This window comes from Pogona vitticeps, chromosome 2, assembly GCF_051106095.1.
Source record: "Pogona vitticeps strain Pit_001003342236 chromosome 2, PviZW2.1, whole genome shotgun sequence".
NCBI lineage: Eukaryota > Metazoa > Chordata > Lepidosauria > Squamata > Agamidae > Pogona > Pogona vitticeps.
Genome location: NC_135784.1, coordinates 196,774,272 through 196,798,127, shown reverse-complemented (window position 1 = coordinate 196,798,127; position 23,856 = coordinate 196,774,272). Strand labels below are relative to the sequence as shown.

At 40.3% G+C, this 23,856-nt stretch overlaps 2 protein-coding genes across 7 annotated transcripts in view; both read left to right on the top strand.

The window, feature by feature from the left end:
* Positions 1 to 13,323, top strand: part of WRN (WRN RecQ like helicase) — an 82,141-nt gene extending 68,818 nt beyond the window's left edge. For 5 of the 6 annotated variants that reach the window (XM_020808986.3, XM_072991878.2, XM_020808983.3 and 2 more), the window contains 6 exons: positions 646 to 777; positions 5,170 to 5,332; positions 6,389 to 6,612; positions 8,904 to 8,996; positions 10,199 to 10,339; positions 12,504 to 13,323. In XM_020808986.3, coding sequence (XP_020664645.3) covers positions 646 to 777; positions 5,170 to 5,332; positions 6,389 to 6,612; positions 8,904 to 8,996; positions 10,199 to 10,339; positions 12,504 to 12,626 — 876 coding nt within the window. In that variant the 3' untranslated portion in view covers positions 12,627 to 13,323. The remainder of the gene's footprint in view (positions 1 to 645; positions 778 to 5,169; positions 5,333 to 6,388; positions 6,613 to 8,903; positions 8,997 to 10,198; positions 10,340 to 12,503) is intronic. The other variant, XM_072991879.2, reaches the window with a different exon arrangement.
* A 4,837-nt stretch (positions 13,324 to 18,160) lies between these two features.
* The window catches only part of GTF2E2 (general transcription factor IIE subunit 2), a 31,224-nt gene continuing 25,528 nt past the window's right edge, over positions 18,161 to 23,856 (top strand). The window contains exons 1-2 of the mRNA XM_072991875.2: positions 18,161 to 18,299; positions 21,516 to 21,682. Of these exons, the coding sequence (XP_072847976.1) occupies positions 21,520 to 21,682 (163 nt within the window). The 5' untranslated portion in view covers positions 18,161 to 18,299; positions 21,516 to 21,519. The remainder of the gene's footprint in view (positions 18,300 to 21,515; positions 21,683 to 23,856) is intronic.

The window sequence follows — 23,856 nt, the reverse complement described above, 5'->3', positions numbered from 1 at the left end:
GTCCTCTTGTTAAATTCACTTCGTGTCTCTTCTAGCATTGTGTCAGAAAATGATCCTTCCTGCAAGCAGCATGTCCTCAGAACACAGAGGGGAGAAGGACAGAAAGGAAGGTCTTGTATGGTCGTAGGGGGCTAGTGGCTTGTCTGCAGAGGAAAGAGGTGTTATGAGGAAGATTGCTGTCTATCATGGCTAACTCACATGAGGTTGTCATGGAGGGTATTGGTGGTATTGGTTGTAATTGCTGCATTCCGCAGTTTTCATAGCAATGCATTTTTCTTTTCATATTTTGTGTTGGGCAAGTATAGGATATAGGCTAAATTTCATCAATGTTACGCTATCATATTTGGCCTAGATAGTCTGCACATACTTTCAAGAGAGGCACTAAGATACTTGGACTGTAAAAAATGGGAAATGCATATGTGAATTCCTTAAATGCAGAATGCAACATGTTAGATAATTTAATACAGTTCTTTTGATTGTGACATCTGTTGTTGCTTTTCTGTAAAGCATTGTCTAATTTGGAAGAATATAGCAATTTGGATAGTTTATAAGTACTGTTTAATCATCAAGGTGATTTACTTATTTGTTTAAACGTTGTTCCTTAGATGTTTGGATTTTTACAAAATAAAACCTTGCTTTATATAGACAGATGTCCTCAAGAACTCAGGATCCAGAGACCAACCATCCATATTTCTTCAGAAAGGTGATGGATGTAGTGCTCTGACAGAATCAGAACGTATAACTTACAAACTATTTGAAGAAAAGAATATGTCTTTGGTAAGCTTGAGCCTCCAACTGAGTTTTGTAGTTGCACTACCTTACTGGCTTAAAGTTCAATAAAGGGATGAAATATAGTTTTGGTTCTGTGCTCAGAGTAAGGAATATTTTCACTGCCATGGGTGAACTGGAGATGGTACTATATCTTAGAAAAAGTTATTTCTTAGATTATTATTCCCAGAATCCTCCAATGTGGGCTGTAGGATTCTGGTAGTCCAAAAAGGTGAGTTTTTAGATTTCTGCAGGCTGTATCCCTTCCTGTCTTCTCTCTTCCCCCCTTCTCCTTCTCCCCATCTGGGACCAGATAGCTCTTCCTAAAGGGTGGAATTGCTTGCTTGCAGTGGCTTATCCCCTTTCTTCGTGGCTCCGTACATTTGTTTCTGCTGCCCCTCCCTTTTCTCTCCAATGCCCCACCTCCATTGCATGAAACTCTGCTGTTCTAAATTCTGCTTGCTTGAAGGGTAAGGCCTCCTCTTATGGAACTGTTGCTGCATGGGAATTGCTATCCAGTCTGTTGGCCAGGGTGACAGTTGTGTTTAGAAATCACTGACTCTACTTCACATACACAGTTACAATAAGCATAACTGCCGCTACAGCTATGTAGCGGTACACCACAAGAAATTTGCTACAACACAATTTTGTTGTGCACACTTGTAGGACAGAATGGTATGTGGGGTTGTACCCTCAAAGTTGGTGGGGATTTGCTTTCAAGCTTTTTAATCAGGAAGTACTTTAGTTGCGATACTTTTAAGAGAAAAGCACTTATGTCTTAATAAAAGGAAAAAAAGTGGATCTTTTATTAGTTGTGAATCTCCATCAAGAAATGGCTGTACCAGTTCATGTTTTACTTTCATGTATAAGTTAAAGGCAGAGGTGGTGAAGCGCACCATGTAATGCTTGGACACATACTGAAGATTGCCAGTTTTATTGTGGCATGAATTTTCATGGGCTAGACACTACTGACGAGTCCAAAGCGAATGTGTTTTAGTCCATCAAGTCAATGTTGCAATATGTTTTGTAGTCTTTATGATATCATAGCTGTTTTTACTATTTAATGTAGTTGTTTCCTAAGTCATTTTCAAATGTGTATTTTATTAAAACTATAGTGAATGGTTTCCATGTTTTGGAGTGTGGAGTTTCTCCAAATCTTAATGTGAGAATCATCTTGAGACATCAGTGTGCTTCCATTTGTTTCTGTATCACTGTTCCCTGAGTCATCATTCATCCCAGTCAATTGACAACAAAACATTCAGTATGATGTCTACCTACATAGCCAATTAGATTGAGCTACATAGTGATGCCAACTGAAAGTAGGTTTTGGAAGTGCTTCAAGGATCAGTGTTGACTTTGTTCTGGACAGAAGGACAGTTTCTAGAACTGTTTCCCAGAATTACCCAAAACAGGAATATTGTTTCTTATTGCCAAAGCTTTTAGTAAAAAAAAATGACCACCACCACATAGGCTGAGTTCTCAATCTTACTTTCAGTACCCCTACTTTGTCATACAGTTCAACTCTGCCCTGATGCTGGAGTTTCACTGACACCCAACTCCCAGGAGGGTTTCTTGTTAGGTAGCTAACAAATTTTAAAATGCCCAAGGACTAATTAACAAGAAGCAATAATACAATTAGCAGGAGGTAATTTGATGCCTTGTATCAAATAACTATTGATTACAGAGTGCACCCTGGTGGCTACTGTCTAGGAGAAAGTCAGCAAACGTAATACAAAGCTATTGTCTTTATGGGAAGAAAATAATTGTGAAAATGTGCATAGACAGTTTTTAAAAGCTGCTTGGTATATTTAATACTAAAATATTAAACACAAATTGGTTATGTTTAGTGATTCTGTTATTAGTGTACATTTTCACTTAAAGCCAAACTGCTTTTCAGCAGCTATGAACTACTATGTAGAATTACACATGTATATTCAGCATTCCAGGGTTTTTAAAATTGTTGTTTATTTAATTCCAGCCGTGTCAGGTACAAACAATAGTATATATTCCAGGTCAGCATGACTTGCAGTCCATAAGGCCAAATGCATCCACTCTTCCCCTCCGTCTTAATTAAGTTGCTTGAGGATTCTTAACCCAACAGTATGTAATATATTGTCAGGCAAAGCTTTTGAAAACAACTCGGTCTTTCTGTCTCTTAATGACAGTTATCCTTCAAAACATGATCCCCAGACCTGCCAGTGATTTCAAAGGAAAACAAAGCAGAGTGTAACCACACACTTCTGCTGGATTTCTAAAAAGCCGATTTTAATAATCTCAGAACAAGGATAACTAAAGTCCCATGGCAGAAGATCCTAACAAAAAAATGAGTCCAAGAAGGGTGGGAACTTCTAAAAAAAGAAATTCTAAAGACACAACTACAAATAATTCCAACAAGAAAAAAAGGTGGGAGATGGCAAAAAAGGCAGGTGTGGCTTCAGACAAAGCTCAGGGAGGACCTAAAAATGAAAAAAGACATGTACAGGAAGTTGAAAGACAGCCCTCTATTCAGCACTGGTTAGTATTGTGTCCAGTTCTGGACACCACACTTCAAGAAGGATGCTAATAAACTGGAACAACAAGTTCAGAGGAGGGTGACAAGGATGATCAGGGGGCTGGAAACCAAGCCTTATGAAGAAAGGCTGAAAGAACTGGGCATGTTTAGTCTTGAGAAAAGAAGACTGAGGGGTGATATGGTAGCACTTTTCAAATATTTGAGAGGCTGTCATACAGAGGAGGGGCAGGATCTGTTCTCGATCATCCCAGAGTGCAGGACACGCAACAATGGGCTCAAGTTAAAGGAAGCCAGATTTTGGCTGAATATAAGGAAAAAAACTTCCTAACTTTTAGAGCAATACAACAGTGGAACCAGTTACCTTGGGAGTTGGTGAGTGCTTCAACACTGGAGGCATTCATGAAAAACTTGGATAATCACCTGGCAGATATGCTATGATTGTATTCCTGCACTGAGCAGGGGGTTGGACTTGATGGCTTGTATGTCCCTTCCAACTTCACTTTTCTATGATTCTCTAAATGTGGAACCGGGTGACAAGGGGCAATAACTGCCCCATCATAGGGAGCACACCAGTAGCCTCTGTCTGACTAGGGCTGGTGGGTGCAATTGCTACTGCTGGGCAGCTGGAGCCATGCAAGCTGGGCTGGGGGTGCTGGGGGGGGTGTCTGAGTGCCACTATGCCTCTTCATGGCCAGCCATGAGTGGAAGTATAGCAGGGAGGGCACCAGGTTAGCCTTCCTTGAAAGGCAGTTTATTAGCTTGGAAACAGCCACAGAAAATGCCCTCACTAGACATGCCTGTAAGGGTGATGAAACAGAAAAAAAAAGGCTTCTCCTGATAATCTTACATCTCGGGCAGGCTAAAGGGGGAGATTCACACATTTTCTTCCCTAATAATAAGCACCAAACGGTGTTTGAGGAGGAAGATAGGTGATAGCTGGCTAGCTGAAGAACAGTGGGGTTTAAGAAAACACCTGATACTCTGTATGTTTCAGTATGAGAAACCGTTCCACTACATGGTAGTGAACCCTGGTTTGCTAATGTACACATGATAGAGATGGAGCCAGTTCCGGCATCCATGTTGTATACAAATCTCAAGAACATATTCGTATCATTAATGCATTGGCTAGAATCCTATTTGCCTTTACATAAGTTTAGTGTAACTTGCTGTGGCTAACTGTAGCTATCTGACCAGGTGTTAGGGCATGTCTCAATCCATGTCTTGTCACTTGGCTAATTGCACAGCTGAGAAAACTGTCACATTGATAATTAGCTGCAATTAGTGACAGCAACTTACACAAACCTTATGTAATCACCATGGGATTCCAGCCACTGGGCTTTTAGGTGTCCACCAAATACCTTGCATGTGCAGCTAATCTAAGATTATTAGAGAACGCTGGCTGAAGTGCAGTAGCATAAATTAATGTAGCATTGAAGCTGATCATGTCATTTGCTGCAGCTGTTTTGCAGGAACTAAATGTTTCCAGTTCCACCCCCTTGGCCCAGAGGTTCCAAGGCTCCCATGCCTTTCGTCTTTGGGGAAGCTGTTGGAGGCGGTCGGATGGGGGAAGCCTTGAATTTCTGAAAATCACAATGATGGGATGATTTTACTACCATCAGTAATTTTCAGAAATTAAAGACTTCCCCCATCTGACGCCTCCCAAAGTCTCTCCATGGGGTGGAGGAAACTGGAAACTTTGAATTCCTGTGGAACAGCCATAGCTGATGACATCATCAGCCTTACACTGGCATAACCTATGTGGATTTCAGCAAATATTTGTTTATCTCTGTTTCTGGTGAAGCAACTTCCGAATTCAATGTCTGGACCCCTCACTAGTCGAGACCTGGCTTATCACCCTTTTCTGATTTTCCTTCTTTTTCGTTTCCCAGAGAAGCATAAGTGAGAGTCGGTCTTTACCCCTTACAGTGGTTGGCACACATTTAGCCCAAGCGTTGAAAGCTGGCTACCCTGTCAATGTTGAACGTGCTGGTCTAACTCCTGAAATACAAGAGATCATCATGAAAATCATCCAGAGTCCTCCCATCAACTCAGGTGCGAAATTCAGCCCAAATTTGTAGACAGGGATTGGCCATCTGCAGCCCATGGCCCTCCTATGTCCTGCACAAATCAGGGCATCCAAAGCACTCCCCAACTTAAAAAAAATGGAACAAAAATAGGCTCAAAAGCACCCTTTACTTATTACTAGGGAAGATGAAGACCATTTTTGGGGGGATTTGGTCCCTCTGGGACCTCTTAACTCACATTTTTTTAACATTACAGTGGTACCTCAGCTTACGAACTTAATCTGTATTGGAACAACGTCCATACCTCGAAAAGTTTGTAAGTCGAAATACCATTTCCCATTGAAATGCATGGGAACAGAATTAATCCGTTCCAGCATTTCAAAAGGCAAAAAAGCAGGGGGGAGAGGGCTGGAAATTCCAATTTCCCACCCTTTCTCCCTGCCTTTTTGCCTTCGGAGGTCTCAAAGGGATTCCTCTGATGTCGGGGGGGGGGAGCCCTTTGAGACCTCCGAAGGTGCCGATCATAGAGGCGGGGACCCCCAGGGAGGTGTCCCAGGGCTTGCCCGCCACCATGGGAGACCTCCCTGGGGGTCCCCACTGCCGCAGTCAGCCCCTTCGGTAGGTAAGTGGGTCACAAGGGACTACATAGCCCTCCAAATTCCAGTAACGGACAGTTGCAGGCCTCTGGGGATTGCCTGCTCTGAACTGTACTTGATGAAATATAGCAAGTCTCCCGAACCATTGAAAGAGTTCTTTTTATGGATGAAGAGACATAGCATTTAGCCATTTGACACTAATAGGGCCCCACTTGGCTAAATCTACAGTTGTGAGGTTCCAGCTTGACGGTATTGGGGTTGATATATGCAACAATTAATGAAAATCCCCATTGGCCTGTCTTGGTTCACCTTTGAAAAAGGCTGTCGTAGTTCACCTTTTGTGAACTGCATAGTCTGTTGATAAGTAACTTGGCCATTTTAATGCTTAAGGCCGTGTTAAATGAGAAATTTAGAGAATTCCAAAAGTTTTTCAAAATGGCTTCTGTTTTCCATAAAATAATTCTTAATCATTGTGTTCCTCTTCCAAGATATAACACAAAAAGAAACCATCAGAACACTAGTCCCAGCAAACATTGAAATGTATCTTATACGAATGACCATGGTGTTGCTAGAAAAACAGTATAAAGGACACCAGCTGAGCCAGCAGAATGATTCAGAGGAACAGGAGCAAGCTCGAGAATCTGACTATCTGCAATCAGGTACAAGGTCCTCACAGAAGAAAGAGGAGGAAGTTCTGTGGATAGAAACCAAGGTTTGTAAGTTATATAAGAAAAGACATTCTAGACATGAACCTACAAGGAAAATATCTCCTAAGCACACTTAAATTTTCTCCTGTACAGTGGTGCCCCGCATAACGAGGTTAATCCATTCCGGATTAACCATCGCTATTCGGAAACATCGCTAAACGGAATAGAAAAACCCATTGGAACACATTAAACTTTGTTTAATGCGTTCCAATGGGCCCCAAACTCACAGTTCAGTGATGTTCCTCCATAGCGCAGGCATTTTCACGCCCTCGGTAAGCGAGGGCAGGGCGCGAAAACGCTGCGCGTGGCCATTTTGGGTCTTCAGGCGGCCATTTTGGAACCGCCGAACAGCTGTTCCCCCGACATCACAATGCGAAGATTGGTAAGCGAAACACTTACCGATCATCGCAAAGCGATTTTTGCCCATTGGAACCATCGGTATGCAATCGCATTAGCGATCCCAAAAAACGGATCGCTATGCGAATTCGTCGTTTAACGGTACGCTCGTTATGCGAGGCACCACTGAACTACTTTTATCAGAAGCCTTCTGATGTATGTCCGTTCTGCTTTAGGACCCAATTTGACTTGCAGCTGTTTCATTTTTGCAATGACAGGATGCTCCCTTTGAGGTGGAACATCCCCTTGTATTCAGTTGGGAGAAAGAACAGTTAGCTTCTGGCTTTTGTTCCTGAAAGTAGCCAAAAATGAATTCCTTCTCAGTTCATTCCATGAAACAGGTGGTCAAGGTTGTGCAGAAATGAAGTGTAGCTTCACAGCAACACCTAGTGGTAAGAAGGGGAACTCCAATTCTTGCCAGTAAAATTTCTAACTGTTGGACTAGCTGTCAGGTTAACGACTTAATCTAAGAATTCTGTAGTACTAAGCTCATTAGAAATTTGTTTTCAGTTACTATATTTTGTCCCTTTGTTTAATATATAGTATTGATGATCAGAATTGTAAATAAGCTCACTAAGCCTACTAAGCCTTCTGCCAGGTACATGTCCTGTATTTCCATGCTGGCGTCAGAAGGTGTTCCCCTGCAGAAGCATGCCAGGCTTTACACTCAAGCATCCAGTATTGCACAATTAGATTGCAGAATCAATCGTATGTCTTCCATTTCCCCTGTTGCACAACACGCATGTGGAAGTGCTTTGTGAATATCACTTCCATCCTGCCTTGCTTTCTCTAACATTGCTGTAGCTTTGTATTGTTGAAGGAGGGATAGAGCTGAGGGGTGGGCTCTCCTTCCCACCTTCTGCTATATGTTCTCTTGTGTGGAATCCCAGATCCTGAGATAGCAACTAGCTGGAATGTTAGATAAAGGTATACATATAGACTAGCAATACACAAGAAGTTGAACTCATCTGATTAGTTTTGCGACATACAAGGCATTGTAAAAGAAAAGCTGGAGATGAGTATAATTAATACTGTGTTTCCCCCAAAATAAGACAGGGTCTTATATTAATTTTTGCTCCAAAAATGCATTAGGGCTTCTTTTCAGGGGATGTTTTATTCTTTTTCATGAATAACAAACTACATTTATTCAAATGTGGTCATGCCATCTTCTTCTGGTTGCTGTACAATGCTGCCCAATGGTAGAGGGCGTGGTTTCACATAACTCGTGCTTATTTTTGGCGGTAAGGTTTATATTACAAGCATTCTGAAAAATCATACTAGGCCTTATTTTCAGGTTAGGTCTTATTTTCGGGAAAACAGGGTAAATTTGTCCGTTGTTAACATGTCATATTGATATCCAGTCAATGAAACACTATCTAATCATTGAAGTTTGAAACTCCAGTGTCTGAAAGCTCATCTTACCAACCACAGAGATTTTTGGATCAATTACATTGTTCTCTCTGTGAATATTGAAGCAGTTTGTGCAACTTATGCCACCTGACATTAATCATTTTGTATGAGGAAGGAGACAAGAATTTTTTCAGAGATTCTGAAAGTCCTTGTTTTGTTCATTTCCACCTTCTCTTTTATCATATGTTGTATGTCATCAATTGACTCATCTGAGTTCTTGTGTGTTGTTACTGGCTTTTGTCACAGCAGGACAGTTTTTTTTCATATGCGGTTTTGATTCTGGTATGTAGTTTTGGTCGTGTGTTTGTAAATTTTCTTGCATATCCAGATAATTGTCTAAAAATTAAAATGAAAAAATGACCGGAAGAAATAATTTTAGATTTTTTGTCTTCTTTTTAATGCAATCCTATTTAAGCTTCCTACTTAATTACATTTTAACAGCAGTTTCATTAAAATGAGTATATTAACAAAGTTCTTGTTTCTCTTCTAGGGGGATTCAATAAAATCAGTTGGACACAAACATAATTATAAGTCCAATAAAAATTCAAAGCAAAGTTCCTCGTTTACAGATTCTTCATCTGGGGTAATTATATTATGATTTCAGATGTAACAAAATTTACAGGCAATCCAAGGACCTAGATAATTGCTTCTCCAATTAAATTCAGTCTTTGTCTCTTCTGTCTGGAAATCAAAAGAGTGTTCTCCACCTTGCCTTTAGGTCTCTAAACTATAATTATTTCCATATGAACATTATCCCTAAACTTTTAAACTAAATTTGAGGTAATATTTGGGAGGACTGAGATATAAAGATTACTATATGCTAGCTCAGTGATTCTTAACGTGGGCGATAATGCCCCTCAGGGAGCGATTTCATTTTTCAGGGGGGCGGTAGAATGAAAAGGGGTGGTGTGGGGGCACTGGAGCAGAAGGGGGGCGGTAAGGGGGCGCTGGAGCAAGCCAAACCTGTGAAGATGGCTGCAGCCTTTTTACAGTGTGCATGAATATATATTTTCCTCCAATTTTAATTTAGTTTCAGACTTTTTGTCTTGAAATTTTTAGTTCCTGCATTTGTTTTTATGCCCTTTTTATATTTCTTTTTGCGTCTTAAAATTCACTTGCAACTAAATCATTAAATGTTACTTTTTTGGGGGCATTTCATTTTCTTGGAATTGAATTTTGTTTTCAGAGGTCATTGGATTTAAGTGTATTTATTTATTTATTTATTTATTTATTTATTTATTTATTTATTAAATAAATAAATAAATAAATAAATTAAATAAATAAATAAATAAATAAATAAATAAATAAATAAATAAATAAAAGATATCATCACTGCGTGGAGCGGGGGCGATGATAACTTCCTCAATGGCTCAAGGGGGCGTTTCTTTCAAAAAGGTTAAGAACCACTGAGCTAGCTCATGCTTGCTTGCTTATAACTTGATGGCTTGCATGTATGAATAATCTTTCAAAGTCAAACATAAACACAGAATGTGGATATAACTTGTACCTACTACAAAGCAGAATATGTTTCAATGGAAAGCTCATACAGTTCATGGGTCATCAAATATTGAGACTTCCAAATGGTGTGCATCAGTATGAGTTTGCACACAGAGCACTCAGAACTGGCTGACCATACAAATTATAGCCTGAACAATAAAAAAGATTCTCTGTTTGCTATTTTACTATGCTGGTTTCTAATGCCTGTTAAATCATTTCTCACTGAGACAGTGTTTCTTGTTCATCTACTAAAATGGAATGATTTTGTAACTGCTGCTTCTTTCAAAGGAAAAGAACAATAGTGAAGAGCAGTTCCTCAGTGCTAAACAAGCTGTTCACAGCTGTCAAAGCTCCATAAAGTTGGCTTCATGGAATCAACCTTCGCTGAGTGCCGAAGAGGAAGATCTCTTTACTGATTCCCAGTCACAGGTAATTATGGCTCATGAATCATTTATAAAACCATAGTCATTGTTTATGTTTGAGAAACATTCCTTGGTATCACCATTACTGTTTTGTTCAGTATTTCTGAGATAATATTAGTATGGTGTCTGATATTTTTGAGATAGTATTTAACCTCAGGGATGCCAGACAGCACACAGTTTTTCTTATATTTAAGCTTTGAGATTTCTAGTATATGTAAAGGAGCATGTGAGTTTTTCATCCAGCAAGTTCACATGTTCTGCCCATGATGTCAGCTGTGTTTGAGAGTATGATTCCCTTATGGCCCTTATATGTGAGGGGTAGCCGTGGAACTCTCTTTTTCTAAGCTGCTGTGAAAGTTAAGCCCCTACTGGGTTACAAATCAATTTGGGAAAACCATATCAGACTCTCATGTCAGGTTCATAAGCCCATTCAGGGGGGATGGGAATAGGATGATGTGCTAAAGAAACTCAACAGGGAAGGTCTTAAAGTGATGACAAGCAATTTCCTTGTGGTATAATGAATAAAATAGGTGTGGTCTGAGGAAATGTTGGTTTTAGCACAATCAGTTGTAAAGTTCACTTGGAGACTTTGGCTACTGTTCTCTAAGGCATAATTGTATGTTATCATGCATGCACGTATGATGTTGGCCTAGCTGGTGTTTTTAAATTATTCAAAATCCCCAAGAGGACATGGAGTTCTACAAACACAATTTAGGTTCCATGTAGAGATGAGATAATTCGTATTCATATCCCTGGGAATGTGAATATGAATATCAGCAATGCAGGTGCCTGGGGAAACCAGTCCCCCCTCCTGAACTGGGTGGTCCACTGACCGCTCGCCATGCACAGCTGCTGTCATTTGCATCATGCCAATTGCGAAAGTAGCCTGGCTGGTGCTTCCCTGCACAGCCGACCAGTCTGGCAAAGAGGTGGGATGGCGAGTCTCCCCACTTAGCTGCTGAGCAGTGGGCTGTGCAGAGAGGCAGGGAAACGCCAGCTGGGCTACTTCCACACTTGGTGAGATGTGAATGGCGATGGCTTTGTGCACCATGCAGCAAGCAGACTAGCTGGTTCTCAACTCCAACTTTATCAAAGTCATTCCAAGGTCCTTTGGTAAATGGGTTACTGTCATCTAAATCAAAGGATTCCATCCCCGATTCTAGTAACGGGATTGACTCGTCATCTCTCCTCTCTGGATCATGGGGGTCTTCTCCTCGAAGAGGGGCCCACGGTCCATCAGGAATCTGTCCTCTGGGCTTCCTCCAGACGCCATAAACATCTTTCTCTCTCTTCTCTCTCGACTGCCTCTTTCTCTTCCCAGAGTCTCCGATGCCACTCCCGTGCCTCTGACTCTCCCCAGTACAAAGGTGGAGGGGGAAGCCCCTTTCTTCTCCAATAATCGACCTCTTCTCATGGGACCCAGCCTTTTTCCCATCTCCCGGTCCAGGGGTCCTCAACCCAAATCATCTCCCAACCCCCCGGTATCACATCTACCCCTCCTTTTATTTCCCCTATTCCTGCCTCCACGATGGTCCTTCCCCTTTCCTCCCTTCCTCTGTCTGAGTGGCTACTGTCACTTTTAAACAGTCCCCATTCTAGCTCACAGGTATCCACTCCCCGTTGTATCGTCGCGGCAGGTGGTATAAGCGGGTCTGTTTGCACATCCTGTTCTTTCCTGAGGGAGGACGACACTCTGGCGTGGGCTTCTACCCTCTCGCCTCACATCTCACAGTGGGGATAAATGCAGGGAGAGTACATGGGGAAGATTTAAGAGATCAATAAAAAGGGATTTACCACCCACCTCTGCTTTTTTTTAGCTGCTGTCTCCAGTCAGCATGTCAACATAGAACAAAAAGGGCCACCATCTTGTTTGTTGCCTCAGGCAACAAAATGTCTTGGGCTGGCACACTATAAATGTCTGTCAGGGAAGGTTTTGGGTGAGAAGCAATTTCCATAATGATGTAATGAAAAAAAAAGACAAGGAAACACAGCTTTAGTTCTTAGGCTACTGCATAGCTCAAAGAGCCTGCTTGGGCTACTCGCTGCTCTTTGATAACATACTTTCCAGTTCAAAGGAGAGACTAGTACAAATCTAAGCAGATGATAATGTTAGTAAATAATGGTATGTGGCAGTGAAATAATGTTTTCATGATTTTTATTTTGTTTTTTAGACCTTAAATCAGCCTTCAAAGAGGAAATTACCAGAGTGGTTTGGAACTTCAAAGGGAACTGTACCAAGTGTTAATACCTCCAAGAAATCAAGAGGAGGAGGAAGCAAAGGTCTCTTTGGTTGAAGTTGGAGATACTGTAGGAATACATTGACACAGAAAACCTGATGTAAATTGAAGCTGTAGCTCATGCACTTATTTTGTTCAGTTTTACTCAGATGAGTTGTACATTAATATATCTCTTTCCAAATATAGAATGTAAGAAGAAAACCCCTGTTTATTTGTTTCCGGGGTGGGGAGGGAATATTATTACATATGAGCTTAAAAACCCTTCATGCTCTCTAGTATATAGGATTTTCTAGGCTCCAAAGCCTGCGCCTGAGCAAAGAAAGCAGACAAGGGGAAAATAGAGTATTTTGCTCCAGGCAAGCTTTATTCAATTAAATAATATTCAATTAAATGTGGACACAAAGTATTAGTATGTTGAGTATTTTCTATGTTTGATAACTGGGGGCAAAGAAGACTGTTTGAGTATAGGCTGGAGAACAGCTGAAACCCAAAAAAAATGAATGTAGGCTCTTCAGTCTTCCTCTGTAGAGCTACAGCTGCATGAAGCAAACAACCGTATGTTCTTTATTTGTTTTACTGTTTTTAAAAGAAGATATTCTTGTGGGAAAAATATGAATCCACAGCAGGATATTGTGGGGTATAACAGAATTGTTATCACAGGTATTATTATTATCAATATGAACATAAATTATTTTCTTTAGTTTCAACTGTGTTGGGGATTTTTGTATATGAAATAAAACTTGTTTATACGTAATAGCTGTGGCTAACTTCTATGCATTTATGAAGATAAGCTTAAAATATGAAGTCAAATTAAAAGATTTCTAGCACTTATATATTTCACGTCTACATAAATACTTCCTAATTCAAGTTTCATTCTTTTCCAAAGAAGGATGAATTTATCCCTCTTCCCAATACAAATACCATTATTGACTTTTTATATATTGCATCTTATTCTCTCAATGGTTAATTTATAACTGGAATTAAAGAAAACTGACATAGATTGAAAGCTCATAACTATCATTTGTTATTGACTTGAGTGTCATTTTTCCTCATGGCACATGGGTTCAGAATTGTAGCAAGGGAATTCAAAATTAAAATCTGCACATTTCCATAGAAAAGATACTAGAGGTGGGTTAATACTTTGCTTCTGGAGGCTACACTGGTAGTGTTTTTGTAAGGCTTTTAAACATGCTGTTCACCATGAATTTTGATGAGGTAAAACCGTATTTTTCCGTGTATATGACACCCCCATGTATAAGACACCCCCACTTTTCTAACCCAAAATGTCTTTCTTTGCAAGAAAGTGGAGGGATAACGCAGGGATCAAAGCGCTTTGATTCCTGCTTTCCCCCTCCACTACTGTATCTTGGGAAGAAACTGCTTCCCCCCTCCACTTTATTCAAAGAAAGTGGAGGGGGAAAGCACTTTTCTCACAAGAAAGTGGAGGGGGGATGCACTTTCCTCTCAAGAACATTGAGGGGGAAAGAAGGAATCGCTTTCCCCCTCCACTTTCTTGCAATGAAAGTGCTTTCCCCCTCCACTTTTTGCGAGGGGGAAAGCAGCTTTTTGCAAAGAAAGTGGAGGGGGAAAGCGCTTTCCTCGCAAGAAACTGGAGGGGGAAAGTGATTCCTTCTTTCCCCCTCCACTTTCTTTGCAAAACGTGGAAGGGGAAAGCAGGGATCAAAGTGCTTTGATCCCTCCCCCCTCCTTACTACCATGTATAAAACAACCCTCAATTTTTCCTCTAATTATTTTAGGAAAAAGTGTAGTTTTATACACAGAAAATATGGTATTTTAATTTCACTAAGAGAATTTCAGAATTTAGTGGTTTTGTCCATTTCAAGACTTTAAACTCAAGTTATGAGAATGCTTAGTATAACTCTCCAAGTTTAAATCTCTACTATAAAAGCATTTGGTACCTGCCTGTACAATTGTTTACTAAAGCATGATATTTTCTAGAATGAGTGAATATATTTTTATTTCAATTTGAAAGGTCAAAGTTCTCTATCCCCTACTGTTATACATTCACTAGCCATTTACTGGAAATTGAAAAAAAAGGTTTCAAAATATTACAATTACAATTCATGCACAGAGCTAAGTCCAGTTGTCCTAGATTATACCATTGTATCATCAGTAATGTAAGTCCCATTGGTTCAATGAATTGACTCTACGGACTAATAATTAGACTCTGTCCACAACAGAGAGAAATAGTCATCAGTCATAAGGTGTATTATACAAAACAGATCTAGTTCTCCTGGTGGTCAGCTGGCTGCCCTCATAGTAGATATCAAACGTATTTAACCTAGGAATGTTATTAAATTAGCAAGTGTGCATGCATATCTATATAGGTACGTATGCTTTGAAGTCACATCATTTTGGTATTCAAAACCATTTCTGTATCCCTCGGAATCACAACACAAGCAGATACAAGAACTGCTTTTCATTTAAAAAGCACCAAATGTGCTAAGAAACTCCACTCTATTGAGTGATATTTCCAGCATTCCTTGTAAAATGTTTTTCACTGAGCATACATTGCCAAAGTGATGGCTTACACTGTCAGCTATGATTTGATGTGCAGTATTATGACATCATCCCATTCACTGTGTGGTCAATGATGATCCATCTCACCTGAACTATGAGACAGAGGAAAAGTGAGATTGGCTCTATCTGCCTAATTTCATCTAATCCTTTTCAAAAACCTGATTCACCTAATTATCATCTCCTGCTTTTTAACTCTCACACTGTTCCTTTTTGGACAGCTATTTTCATTCTGTGGGACCAGTGAAATTGGATTAAGGAATCTGGTTGAATGTCACTGTTACCCTGTTCACATACTCTGTAGCTAATAATTAGTACCAGCAAACTTCTGCCTACCCCCACCCCCAGGGTTGCTTCCTTGTAGGATGGTGGCTGGCTAAGATGCACATCTAGGAAACCGTTCATACCTTGGATTGTCACAGGGTTCTGGAGGAGGCTTACCAATTACTGTACATGAAAATACAGTAACTTGTAATGTGGCATACTCATGGGGGCTGGTAGCAATGAAAACTACCTTGTGTTATGTGGAAGAGCAAAGACAGCCATACATATCTTTTTTCCAAGTTAGATTTTATATTCTGCAGGTTGTTATCCTTTGTGAATTGTAATATAGTTGCATTTTTATTGAAAAAAGGAACTAATTGAACTAACTTGTTATCTGTAATTATCTATTTTCAAGTTTTAGGATTTCTAGTGGATTTCTGCTCTATTCATGCAGGCTCAGCACATGAAGTATATAATATACCTGCCAGGCTTTGAAATTATGTTAGGAGCCTACTTCAGAGTCATCCGTTAAATATATACGGGGGCAAGACACATGCCAGTGATGGGGAAGAAGCTACAGTACTATGTTTGTTCTTAACAGAGACATCCTGTATTTACTTTACACACCAGTACAATGTTTGGATACAGTTCATGATACTTAGTCCATCCCTCCATTGATGGAGGCAAGAGACATCTCTCTACCATCGAAAAAGAGTGTCTTGCTATTGTGTATGCTGTTCAGAAACTTAAGCCATATATTTGGGGAAGACATTTTGTCTTGTGTACTGATCATTCCCCATTATTATGGTTAAGAACTATCAAAGCTAACAACAGCAAGCTGATGAGATGGGCCTTGATCCTGCAGGACTTTGATTTTGAGGTTTGTGTAATTAAAGGGACTCAGAATGGTGCTGCGGATGCCCTCTCAAGAAGACCAGAAGACTAGAGAAGAAATTAATGGACTCATATAATGTTGAAAGTAATAAAAGGTTAATGTACACATTAAGAAATGTTATATGTTGTGTATTCAATAGAAATTATATGTAAGTATTTTTAAATGTTATAGTTTGTTATTAAGTATGCGCCTGAATTAACATTTGAAGTGGTAATGTATGTAATGGAACTGGCAAATAGAGTGTAAGGTTGAAATATAGCATGTAGGTAAGATGTGTAATTAATGTTTATGTAAATGTTTGGTAAGTGTGAAGATATTGTTGGGATAATGTAGTTTTGTCAAGCTCCTCGTTGTTCATGAGGGTAAAGCACTATAGCTTTTCCCCCGTGAAACAACTTGTTAAGGGAGGAGGTATGTAGCATTCAGCCCTGCCCTCACCTGTCTGTCACAGCTGGGCAGTGGAACATCAGCCAATGAGGGGATGGAAGGTGGTGCAGAAGGGGGAGGAGCTGGAATATATAAAGGTGGTATGATGTGGAGATTAGAGAGATTTTGTGAGAGTTAGTGATGAGTGTGTCTATGGGCCTGTGATCCAAATAGTCAGTGAGGGGAGAGTCTGTGTGTGTCAGTGAGTGAGAGACCTTGATTAACATCTTGTGATTTACTTTATTTTGTTAAACCAATAAACAAGTTTTGTTTTGAAACAACTATTGTTATTTTTCTAAAATATTGGATAAAATTGGTGGCAGCAACTGAAGAAGAGTGAGCACTCCTGGAAGCCTGAGTTGGTAGAGGCTTCAGCATGCTCGCTACAATTACACATACTGTGATTCAAAATTTCTACCTATTCATGCTTTGGCAACTGACTGGTTGTTGAGAATGGCTCTTTTAATTGGTAAAAGCTTTTTTGTGTGTGTTTAAAACTGCTTTAAAATCAATTGTATTTTAATACAATTTGGTTTTCTTTCAGTGTTTACCTGTTTTAAATTATACTGTGATTGGCCTTGAATATCAGTTTTGCGGATGGGAAGATAGGAGATAAATCGAATAAATACTGATTGACCTACAAGAGAATGAGGAACAGCCAAATGGATCCTCCAGGCATATTCGGTGGCCCACAACTACTTCCCAGAGACTAAAACTTCATTCTCTCTAAGGCAGGCTCCTAGAAGTATAAATGAAGATGTTGAATTCAGTTAAATGGAATGCCAGTTAATGGTGCATGGAGACAGGAAACATTCTGGACAACTGCTAAGGCTCTTCTGGGAGACACCAAGTATTGACACTTAAGCCCCTACCAAAGGGGGTGGTATGTCCAGTGGATTGGGCTCTACAAAAAGATCACACAAGCTCCTTTTTCACATGACCTGTCGACAGGGTGCCACGTCAGAGTAAAATAGGATAAGAACCGAAGCAGCAGAAAGACTGTTTTATTGAAAAGGTAACAGTCCTGTAAAGTGCCACACACATATATGGCCCTAGGTAAATAGTAATAATCTCACTGCATCTAGGTGGATATTTTTCATATGATGATTTGGTCCAGGAGGAAAATGCGTGGTGAAAAGCCACTTTCAAAGAGCAAAATGCTATAAGTACATATATCACATAATTAGTACATGTAATTTAAACGCTCAGCAAGATGGAGATTTACACTTTTGTCTGTCCCAAATTTTTACAAGTCTACAAGCAAAAGCAAACCCCTTCCCTCTTTCTCTGCTTATCTATACTACAAAAGAGGAAGCGCTTCCTTCAGCACAAGGAAACTGCCTTTTAACTCTTACCATCGCCGTTCAATTGTTGCCTTAGCAACTGGACCTGTACTTCCGGGTATTTTTTAAAAAAACAAACCTCAGCGTCGATGACGTAAAAGCATGGCGACGCGCGATAGGCACGATGGGAAATGTGGTGGAGGCCTTACGGTAGCCGTCTGAGCCAATAGGGAAGCAGGAGCCTTCGGGCTCCGTTGAGGGCCCCGCCGCTTCTCCCGCCCGCCCGCCTGCCCCTCGCCCTTCGGGGGTAGCCTCGTGCGCGAGGTGAGTGAACGAGGGGGGCGCTCACGGGCGCGGGGCGGGATTGGCGGGCGTGGGAGCCCCGTGAGAGGAAGGGAAGAGCGGCGGCGGCGGCGGCGGCGGCCGTCGTTGTTGTCTCGTGGACCGCGGAGCTGGGAGGAAGCCCCGCCATCTCGGGAGAGTGCTGGCCAGCCTTTCAAACCGGGGGCCAGCAGACAGGGGAGCCTCTCCTTCCTCACCCCCCCGCCTGAGGCGGAAGTGGGAGTGAATTCCGGGCAATATCAATCCAGAAGCGCCAGTTTTGTATTTTAAATACCTCGGGCGAGGGTCGAGGCGTTCGGGATCTGAGGCAGGCTTTGAACTGAGAACGGGATCCTTTGGAGGGAATTGAGGAGACAAAAGACTTTAAGGACCTCTCTCTCTCTCTCTCTCAGCTCCTGCCCCAGACAAAGTTCCTGAGATACCGGGAAGATAAGCCCTCTGATAATTACAAGTCGTTTGGAAATTATTATATAAGTTTGTTTTTTTTTAAAATCTGGGTATGTGTCCAAAGGGACAAAGGAGTCTTTTTTGCGAGCGGGAGGAAGATCTGTAAAACAGCTCTAAGGCGTCGTGGAAATCCTGCCCCCACATCGCTTTTAGGAAACTTCTTTATATTCACAAGTTGTTTTCAAGATGATTAGTATTTAACATTCCTGTCATACCTAGGATATATATCTGATGTAGTAATTGTTACATCTCTAGAGGGAGCCCTTGATTAGGTACATTAGTTTTCAAAGAGAGAAAGCTCTCAAACAGAATTCTTAATACTGTATCTTCAGTAAATTACAGTTCCCAGGATTATTATTATTATTTTGCGAGAACCAACATAGATAAACTGAATAAAGTTTTATGTCAAGTGAGTTGGGTTCTGTCTGGTGAATGAACCATATTACACCCCCTAACTTGTCCTAGAAGATGCTAGGTCCTCAAGAGAATTTTTTAATGTTTCCAACCTCAAGAGCCAGGGTGCAAAAATTGCAGACCATGCTAGAGGCCCAGCTTCAAGACTCAGATCATCTTGCAGGCATGTAACATCAATTTTTGGATTCTTATCTACAAGTTTTCTGTATTATCCACAAAGTGTACTTAGCCTAAAGAAGTGGATTTCACCCTCAGACGCTTGCTGTTTGTTTAATATTTCAGTGGTCCAATAAAAGTGGTCCAATAAAAGGCTGTTGTACTTTACTGATCACTTCTTTCTGATTCTTAAGTCTTTAGCTTCAATTTTTAATGGGTACATAAAAAAAGCAAACATCATGGATAAATAACAACCAGATTCTGAACTTGCAATATTTGAGTAACATTGGCAAGATTGAAGTGAATCTATTTTTTTAAAGCTTTCACCACATATTTTTTTAAAAATGTTTTAAGTTTTTTCTTTTTTTTAATGTGGGGCTCTGGTGATTTCAAAAGTTAATACTGTATATTGTTGTGCCTAAGAGTCCATGAATTGATTCAGAAATTACACATTCACAAGCTCACCTTAGTGAGTTCTTAGTAAGCAGCACTTTGCTTTGCTTCTCTCTGGCATGATGTTGGACCTCACACTTGCTGTATCAAGATAATACCAGCTACTTTACAGCATTGTTTTAGTGTAGCCTCTCCCAACCTGGAAGTTCAGTCATTAGCTTAGGATTGTGGAAGTTGCAGTCCATCACATCTGTAGGATGTCAACATGTTGAAGGTTGTTTAAGGAGGACTAAGATAACTAACTGGTGTACATGTAATTAAAAATGGGCAATATCCTCTCACCTAACTGTGTGGGCATAACTTGATGTTATGCCTGCAGTTGCTACAAAAGCACCAAGAACAGTTGTGCCAGTGCATCGTACAGTGGTGGTAAAAGAAATTATACAGTTGAATTGTGCAACTGTCTGTTGCCTGACATAACACTTCACACATTCACCAGGTGTGTGTGTGTAACTTTATCTTGATTACTGGTGTGGTGTAGTGGTTAGAGTGATGTACTAGGACTTTGGAGAACAGGATTTGAATGCCTATTTGGCCAATGGGAACCGGTAAAACCACTCCTTAAATATCTCACTTATCTTGAAAGCCCTATTATTATCACATAGGTTGATTCTGGCTTGATGGCACAGAACAACAACAGCAAATTTTATCTTGCTGACTAGATAGTTATTATAGGTAGAGACAGCCTGTGTGGCCTTAGGCAGACTGCACAGTCCCAAGGTGCTCCCAAAAGAGGGTAATGGTAAAGTAGTTCTGGAAAATCCTGAAAAGGATCACTATACAGTAGTACCTTGGTTTATGAAATGAATGTGTTCTCCAGAATGTTACATAGTGCAGAAATTTCGTAAACCGAAATGCGCATTGCCATAGGAACCGGGGCGGTGCTACAAACGTCAAGGCACAATGCATCTTGGGGAAACTTTCTTCGCGAACTGGAAAAAGCCGTAAACTGAGACATTGTTTTCAATGGATTTCAGTTTGTAAACCGAAAATTACTTTAACCAAGGCATTCATAAACAGAGGTACATCTGTACAGTAAGTCAGAATTGATCTGGGTGAACATGATTTGGCCCTATAGCCATAAGTACACAAGTCCTCTTTTTCCTGTGCCACTGCGTTGGGAGAAATCAGAAGATTTGGTTAATTTATTCCAGTAACTATGCTTGTTACATTTCAACAACAACAAAACCAACACAATAGTTCATATTATGCATGGTTTTAGAGAAAAGAAGCAGGATCATTATCTTTGCTTTGAAGTTGGTTTGTTTCCCTGCAAACCATATAATCACAATTTGTACCTTTAATTTAATTATCTTACCTGATTTGGGTTGATAAACAGGGTTGGGACAGGTTAGTATTTAGATAGGAGGCCACAAAGTAATGCCAGCAGTTGCCAGAAAGGGCTAGGAAGGAATCCCTGCCTGAAATCACTCTGTAGAGCCACAGTGTCCAGTGTTCCCCTATATATTTGTCCTGGCTAAATAGCTCAGTGGTTTAGGTATTTGTTGTGGAGCCAGTGGATGGAAGTTCGATTCCCAATGGTGACTCCTGCAAATAGAGCCAGCCTGAATGGCCTTGGGTGGGCTGCACAGTGCCAGGGTACCCCCAGAAGAAGGGAATGGTAAACCACCTCTCAGTATTCTCTACCTAGAAAACTCTGCAAAGGGTTGCCATAAGTAGGATTGACTCAATGGGATACAATTACATATATATATTTTTACTTCACAGAAATATGGATCCAAGTTTGCTACGAGAACGAGAACTTTTCAAGAAACGAGCACTCTCTACTCCTGCTGTAGAAAAACGCCCAACACCCTCTTCTGATTCCTCATCTTCTAAAAAGAAAAAGGCAAAAGTAGAGCAGAGTGGATCCTCAAGCTCAAAACAAAACTCAGGTTTGTAAGAGGCAAAGGCCTGACTTTGAGGTAGAACAAGTACTCTTCCATTTTTTCATTCTTTGAACATACTAGAGTATAGTTTTCCATTAGCCCACATGTGACTTTGTATATTTTTCTTGTGAGGCTAAAAGGCAGGTTGGGGGCAGGGGCAATTATGATCATTTAATGGCATTGTTTGCTTCTTCTAACATAATTTCAGTGATCAAATGTTTGCCGTAAAAATGTTGGGAGGTTCAATGCTGGATCTGTTGCTTGATCCTATGAAGTCATCTGAAGGTGATAACTGGCCTCCTTTTTCTTTCCAAAGAGCTTTCATAAGATGTTCCCCCCCCCAAAAAAAAATAATACTTAGAAATAAAGTATTGATTACAGTGGTGGCTGCTAACAGGCCCCAGAGCTCTCTTCAAAGTGAATACAGGCTGCCTTCTTTCTTTTTGTCCCTCTGACAGGGAGAGATATCTTTGTTTTGGCAATTGATTAGCTGCTAGCTGCTGAGGAAAGGCCTTTTAATAGGTGGATTGTGTACTTTTTATTGAAGTGCTTTACTGTTAGGATTTAACTCTGTGTTAATATTAGTAGCTTTTTGTGTTTTTAACTCTGTTTTTTCTTTTTCTTTTCATCATGTGAGAATCCCAGTTTGGGTAGAAAGATGGGGCATTAAATACATAGAATTGAGATGCTATTTCTTTATCATGTGCAGGACTTGCAGGCAGGTTCCTGTGATTTTCTGAAGTTTCCATCTGTAGTACCAAAATGGTTCTGACTTCTTTTGTAGCTGTTTTCCAGTGTTTGGTATGTTTACTTAGTGGTGCTGCTTTCTTGGTTTGCAGTGAAAGTGATGGATCAGTTATGGATCAGTCAACTTCCAATTTTATATGAAAAAGATGCTAACATCCCAATTATAGATGTTTATGATACTACATCTAATCATAGTCTTGAAGTAAGAGAGATGGAATGAGTCCCTGAAAGATACACAGTGACACCTCTTGATTTTTACTAGGGCTCATCTGTATCTTTTGAGATTTCTGTTTTGGAGAAAGGGAGGTGTTCTTGTAATTGACAGTGGTGGTCCATTCACACAGGAAAGCACATGGAATCCTATTGGCTGCTTGTAGTTGCGCAGTGGAATAGAGTCATGTTAAGATGTAAACCTCAATATCCAGTCAATATTTGTAGCACAAATACCTCTTTCTCATTTCCTTCTACAAGCCAGTGGTGGCAAACTTTCAAGGCTGTTTAGTGAAAGCAGCAGTACCGGTGCTGCTGTTGATGGAGTAGCCTATTAGCCTTGCCAAGAATTTGTAATTGTGGGACCATATAGTGTTTCTTTCAGCGTAGTTGTGATTATAACAGACAAATACAAAAGAAAACTAAGAAGAAAGAAAAAAATGTTGTAGTACCTTAAAGACTAACTGCTATATTTTAATGTGAGTTTTCGTGAACAGGTCCCCTGTCTGAGGAAATGGACTTGTCCGTGAAAGGTCATATTAAAATATAGCAGTTAGTCTTTAATGTGCAACTATGTATTTGTCTTTTTCTTTCTTTCTTTCTTTTCTTTTTGCCTGATACGCTAGCACAGACTGACATGACTACCTGTTGTAAAACTTTTATGACAGAATCATTTTTAAATCTTTGCCCATACCCTGTTATATAAACCAAAGGTTAAAAATAACTGTTGGATAGCTTATTGGTTTAGGTATCTGGTGTGGAGCCAGACGTTGGGAGTCTGATTCCCCTCCCCACTGTGCATCCTTGACGTGGCTGGACTCAAGGATCCATAGGATTGCTTCCAGCTCTGCAGTTCTGAGATTATTATAAGATGCTAAATGTTGCATCAGCCTGTTATCAAAACATTTGTATCTTGATATCACTATGCTATGTTTCTCTGCAACAATATGTAGATGGTGGCAGTGGGGAAAAACATAATATGATGGCAGGAGATCAGGTTGTGCTGGATATTGCAGACTTTGGAAGAGTCTTAAGACAGCTTACTAGTTTTGGTGGCAAACCCCTTTCTCTTGTATTGTTTAATACACTGAAAATCAGATGCAGGAAACCTCATATTAGCAGAGTTTCTGCCTCATCTGTTTTAAGTATACTGTAAAAAGAGAAATATTCAGTTGGGAAACAAAGCAGTGTTACTGTGTTTTCTTTTTGTTGAACTGATTCTT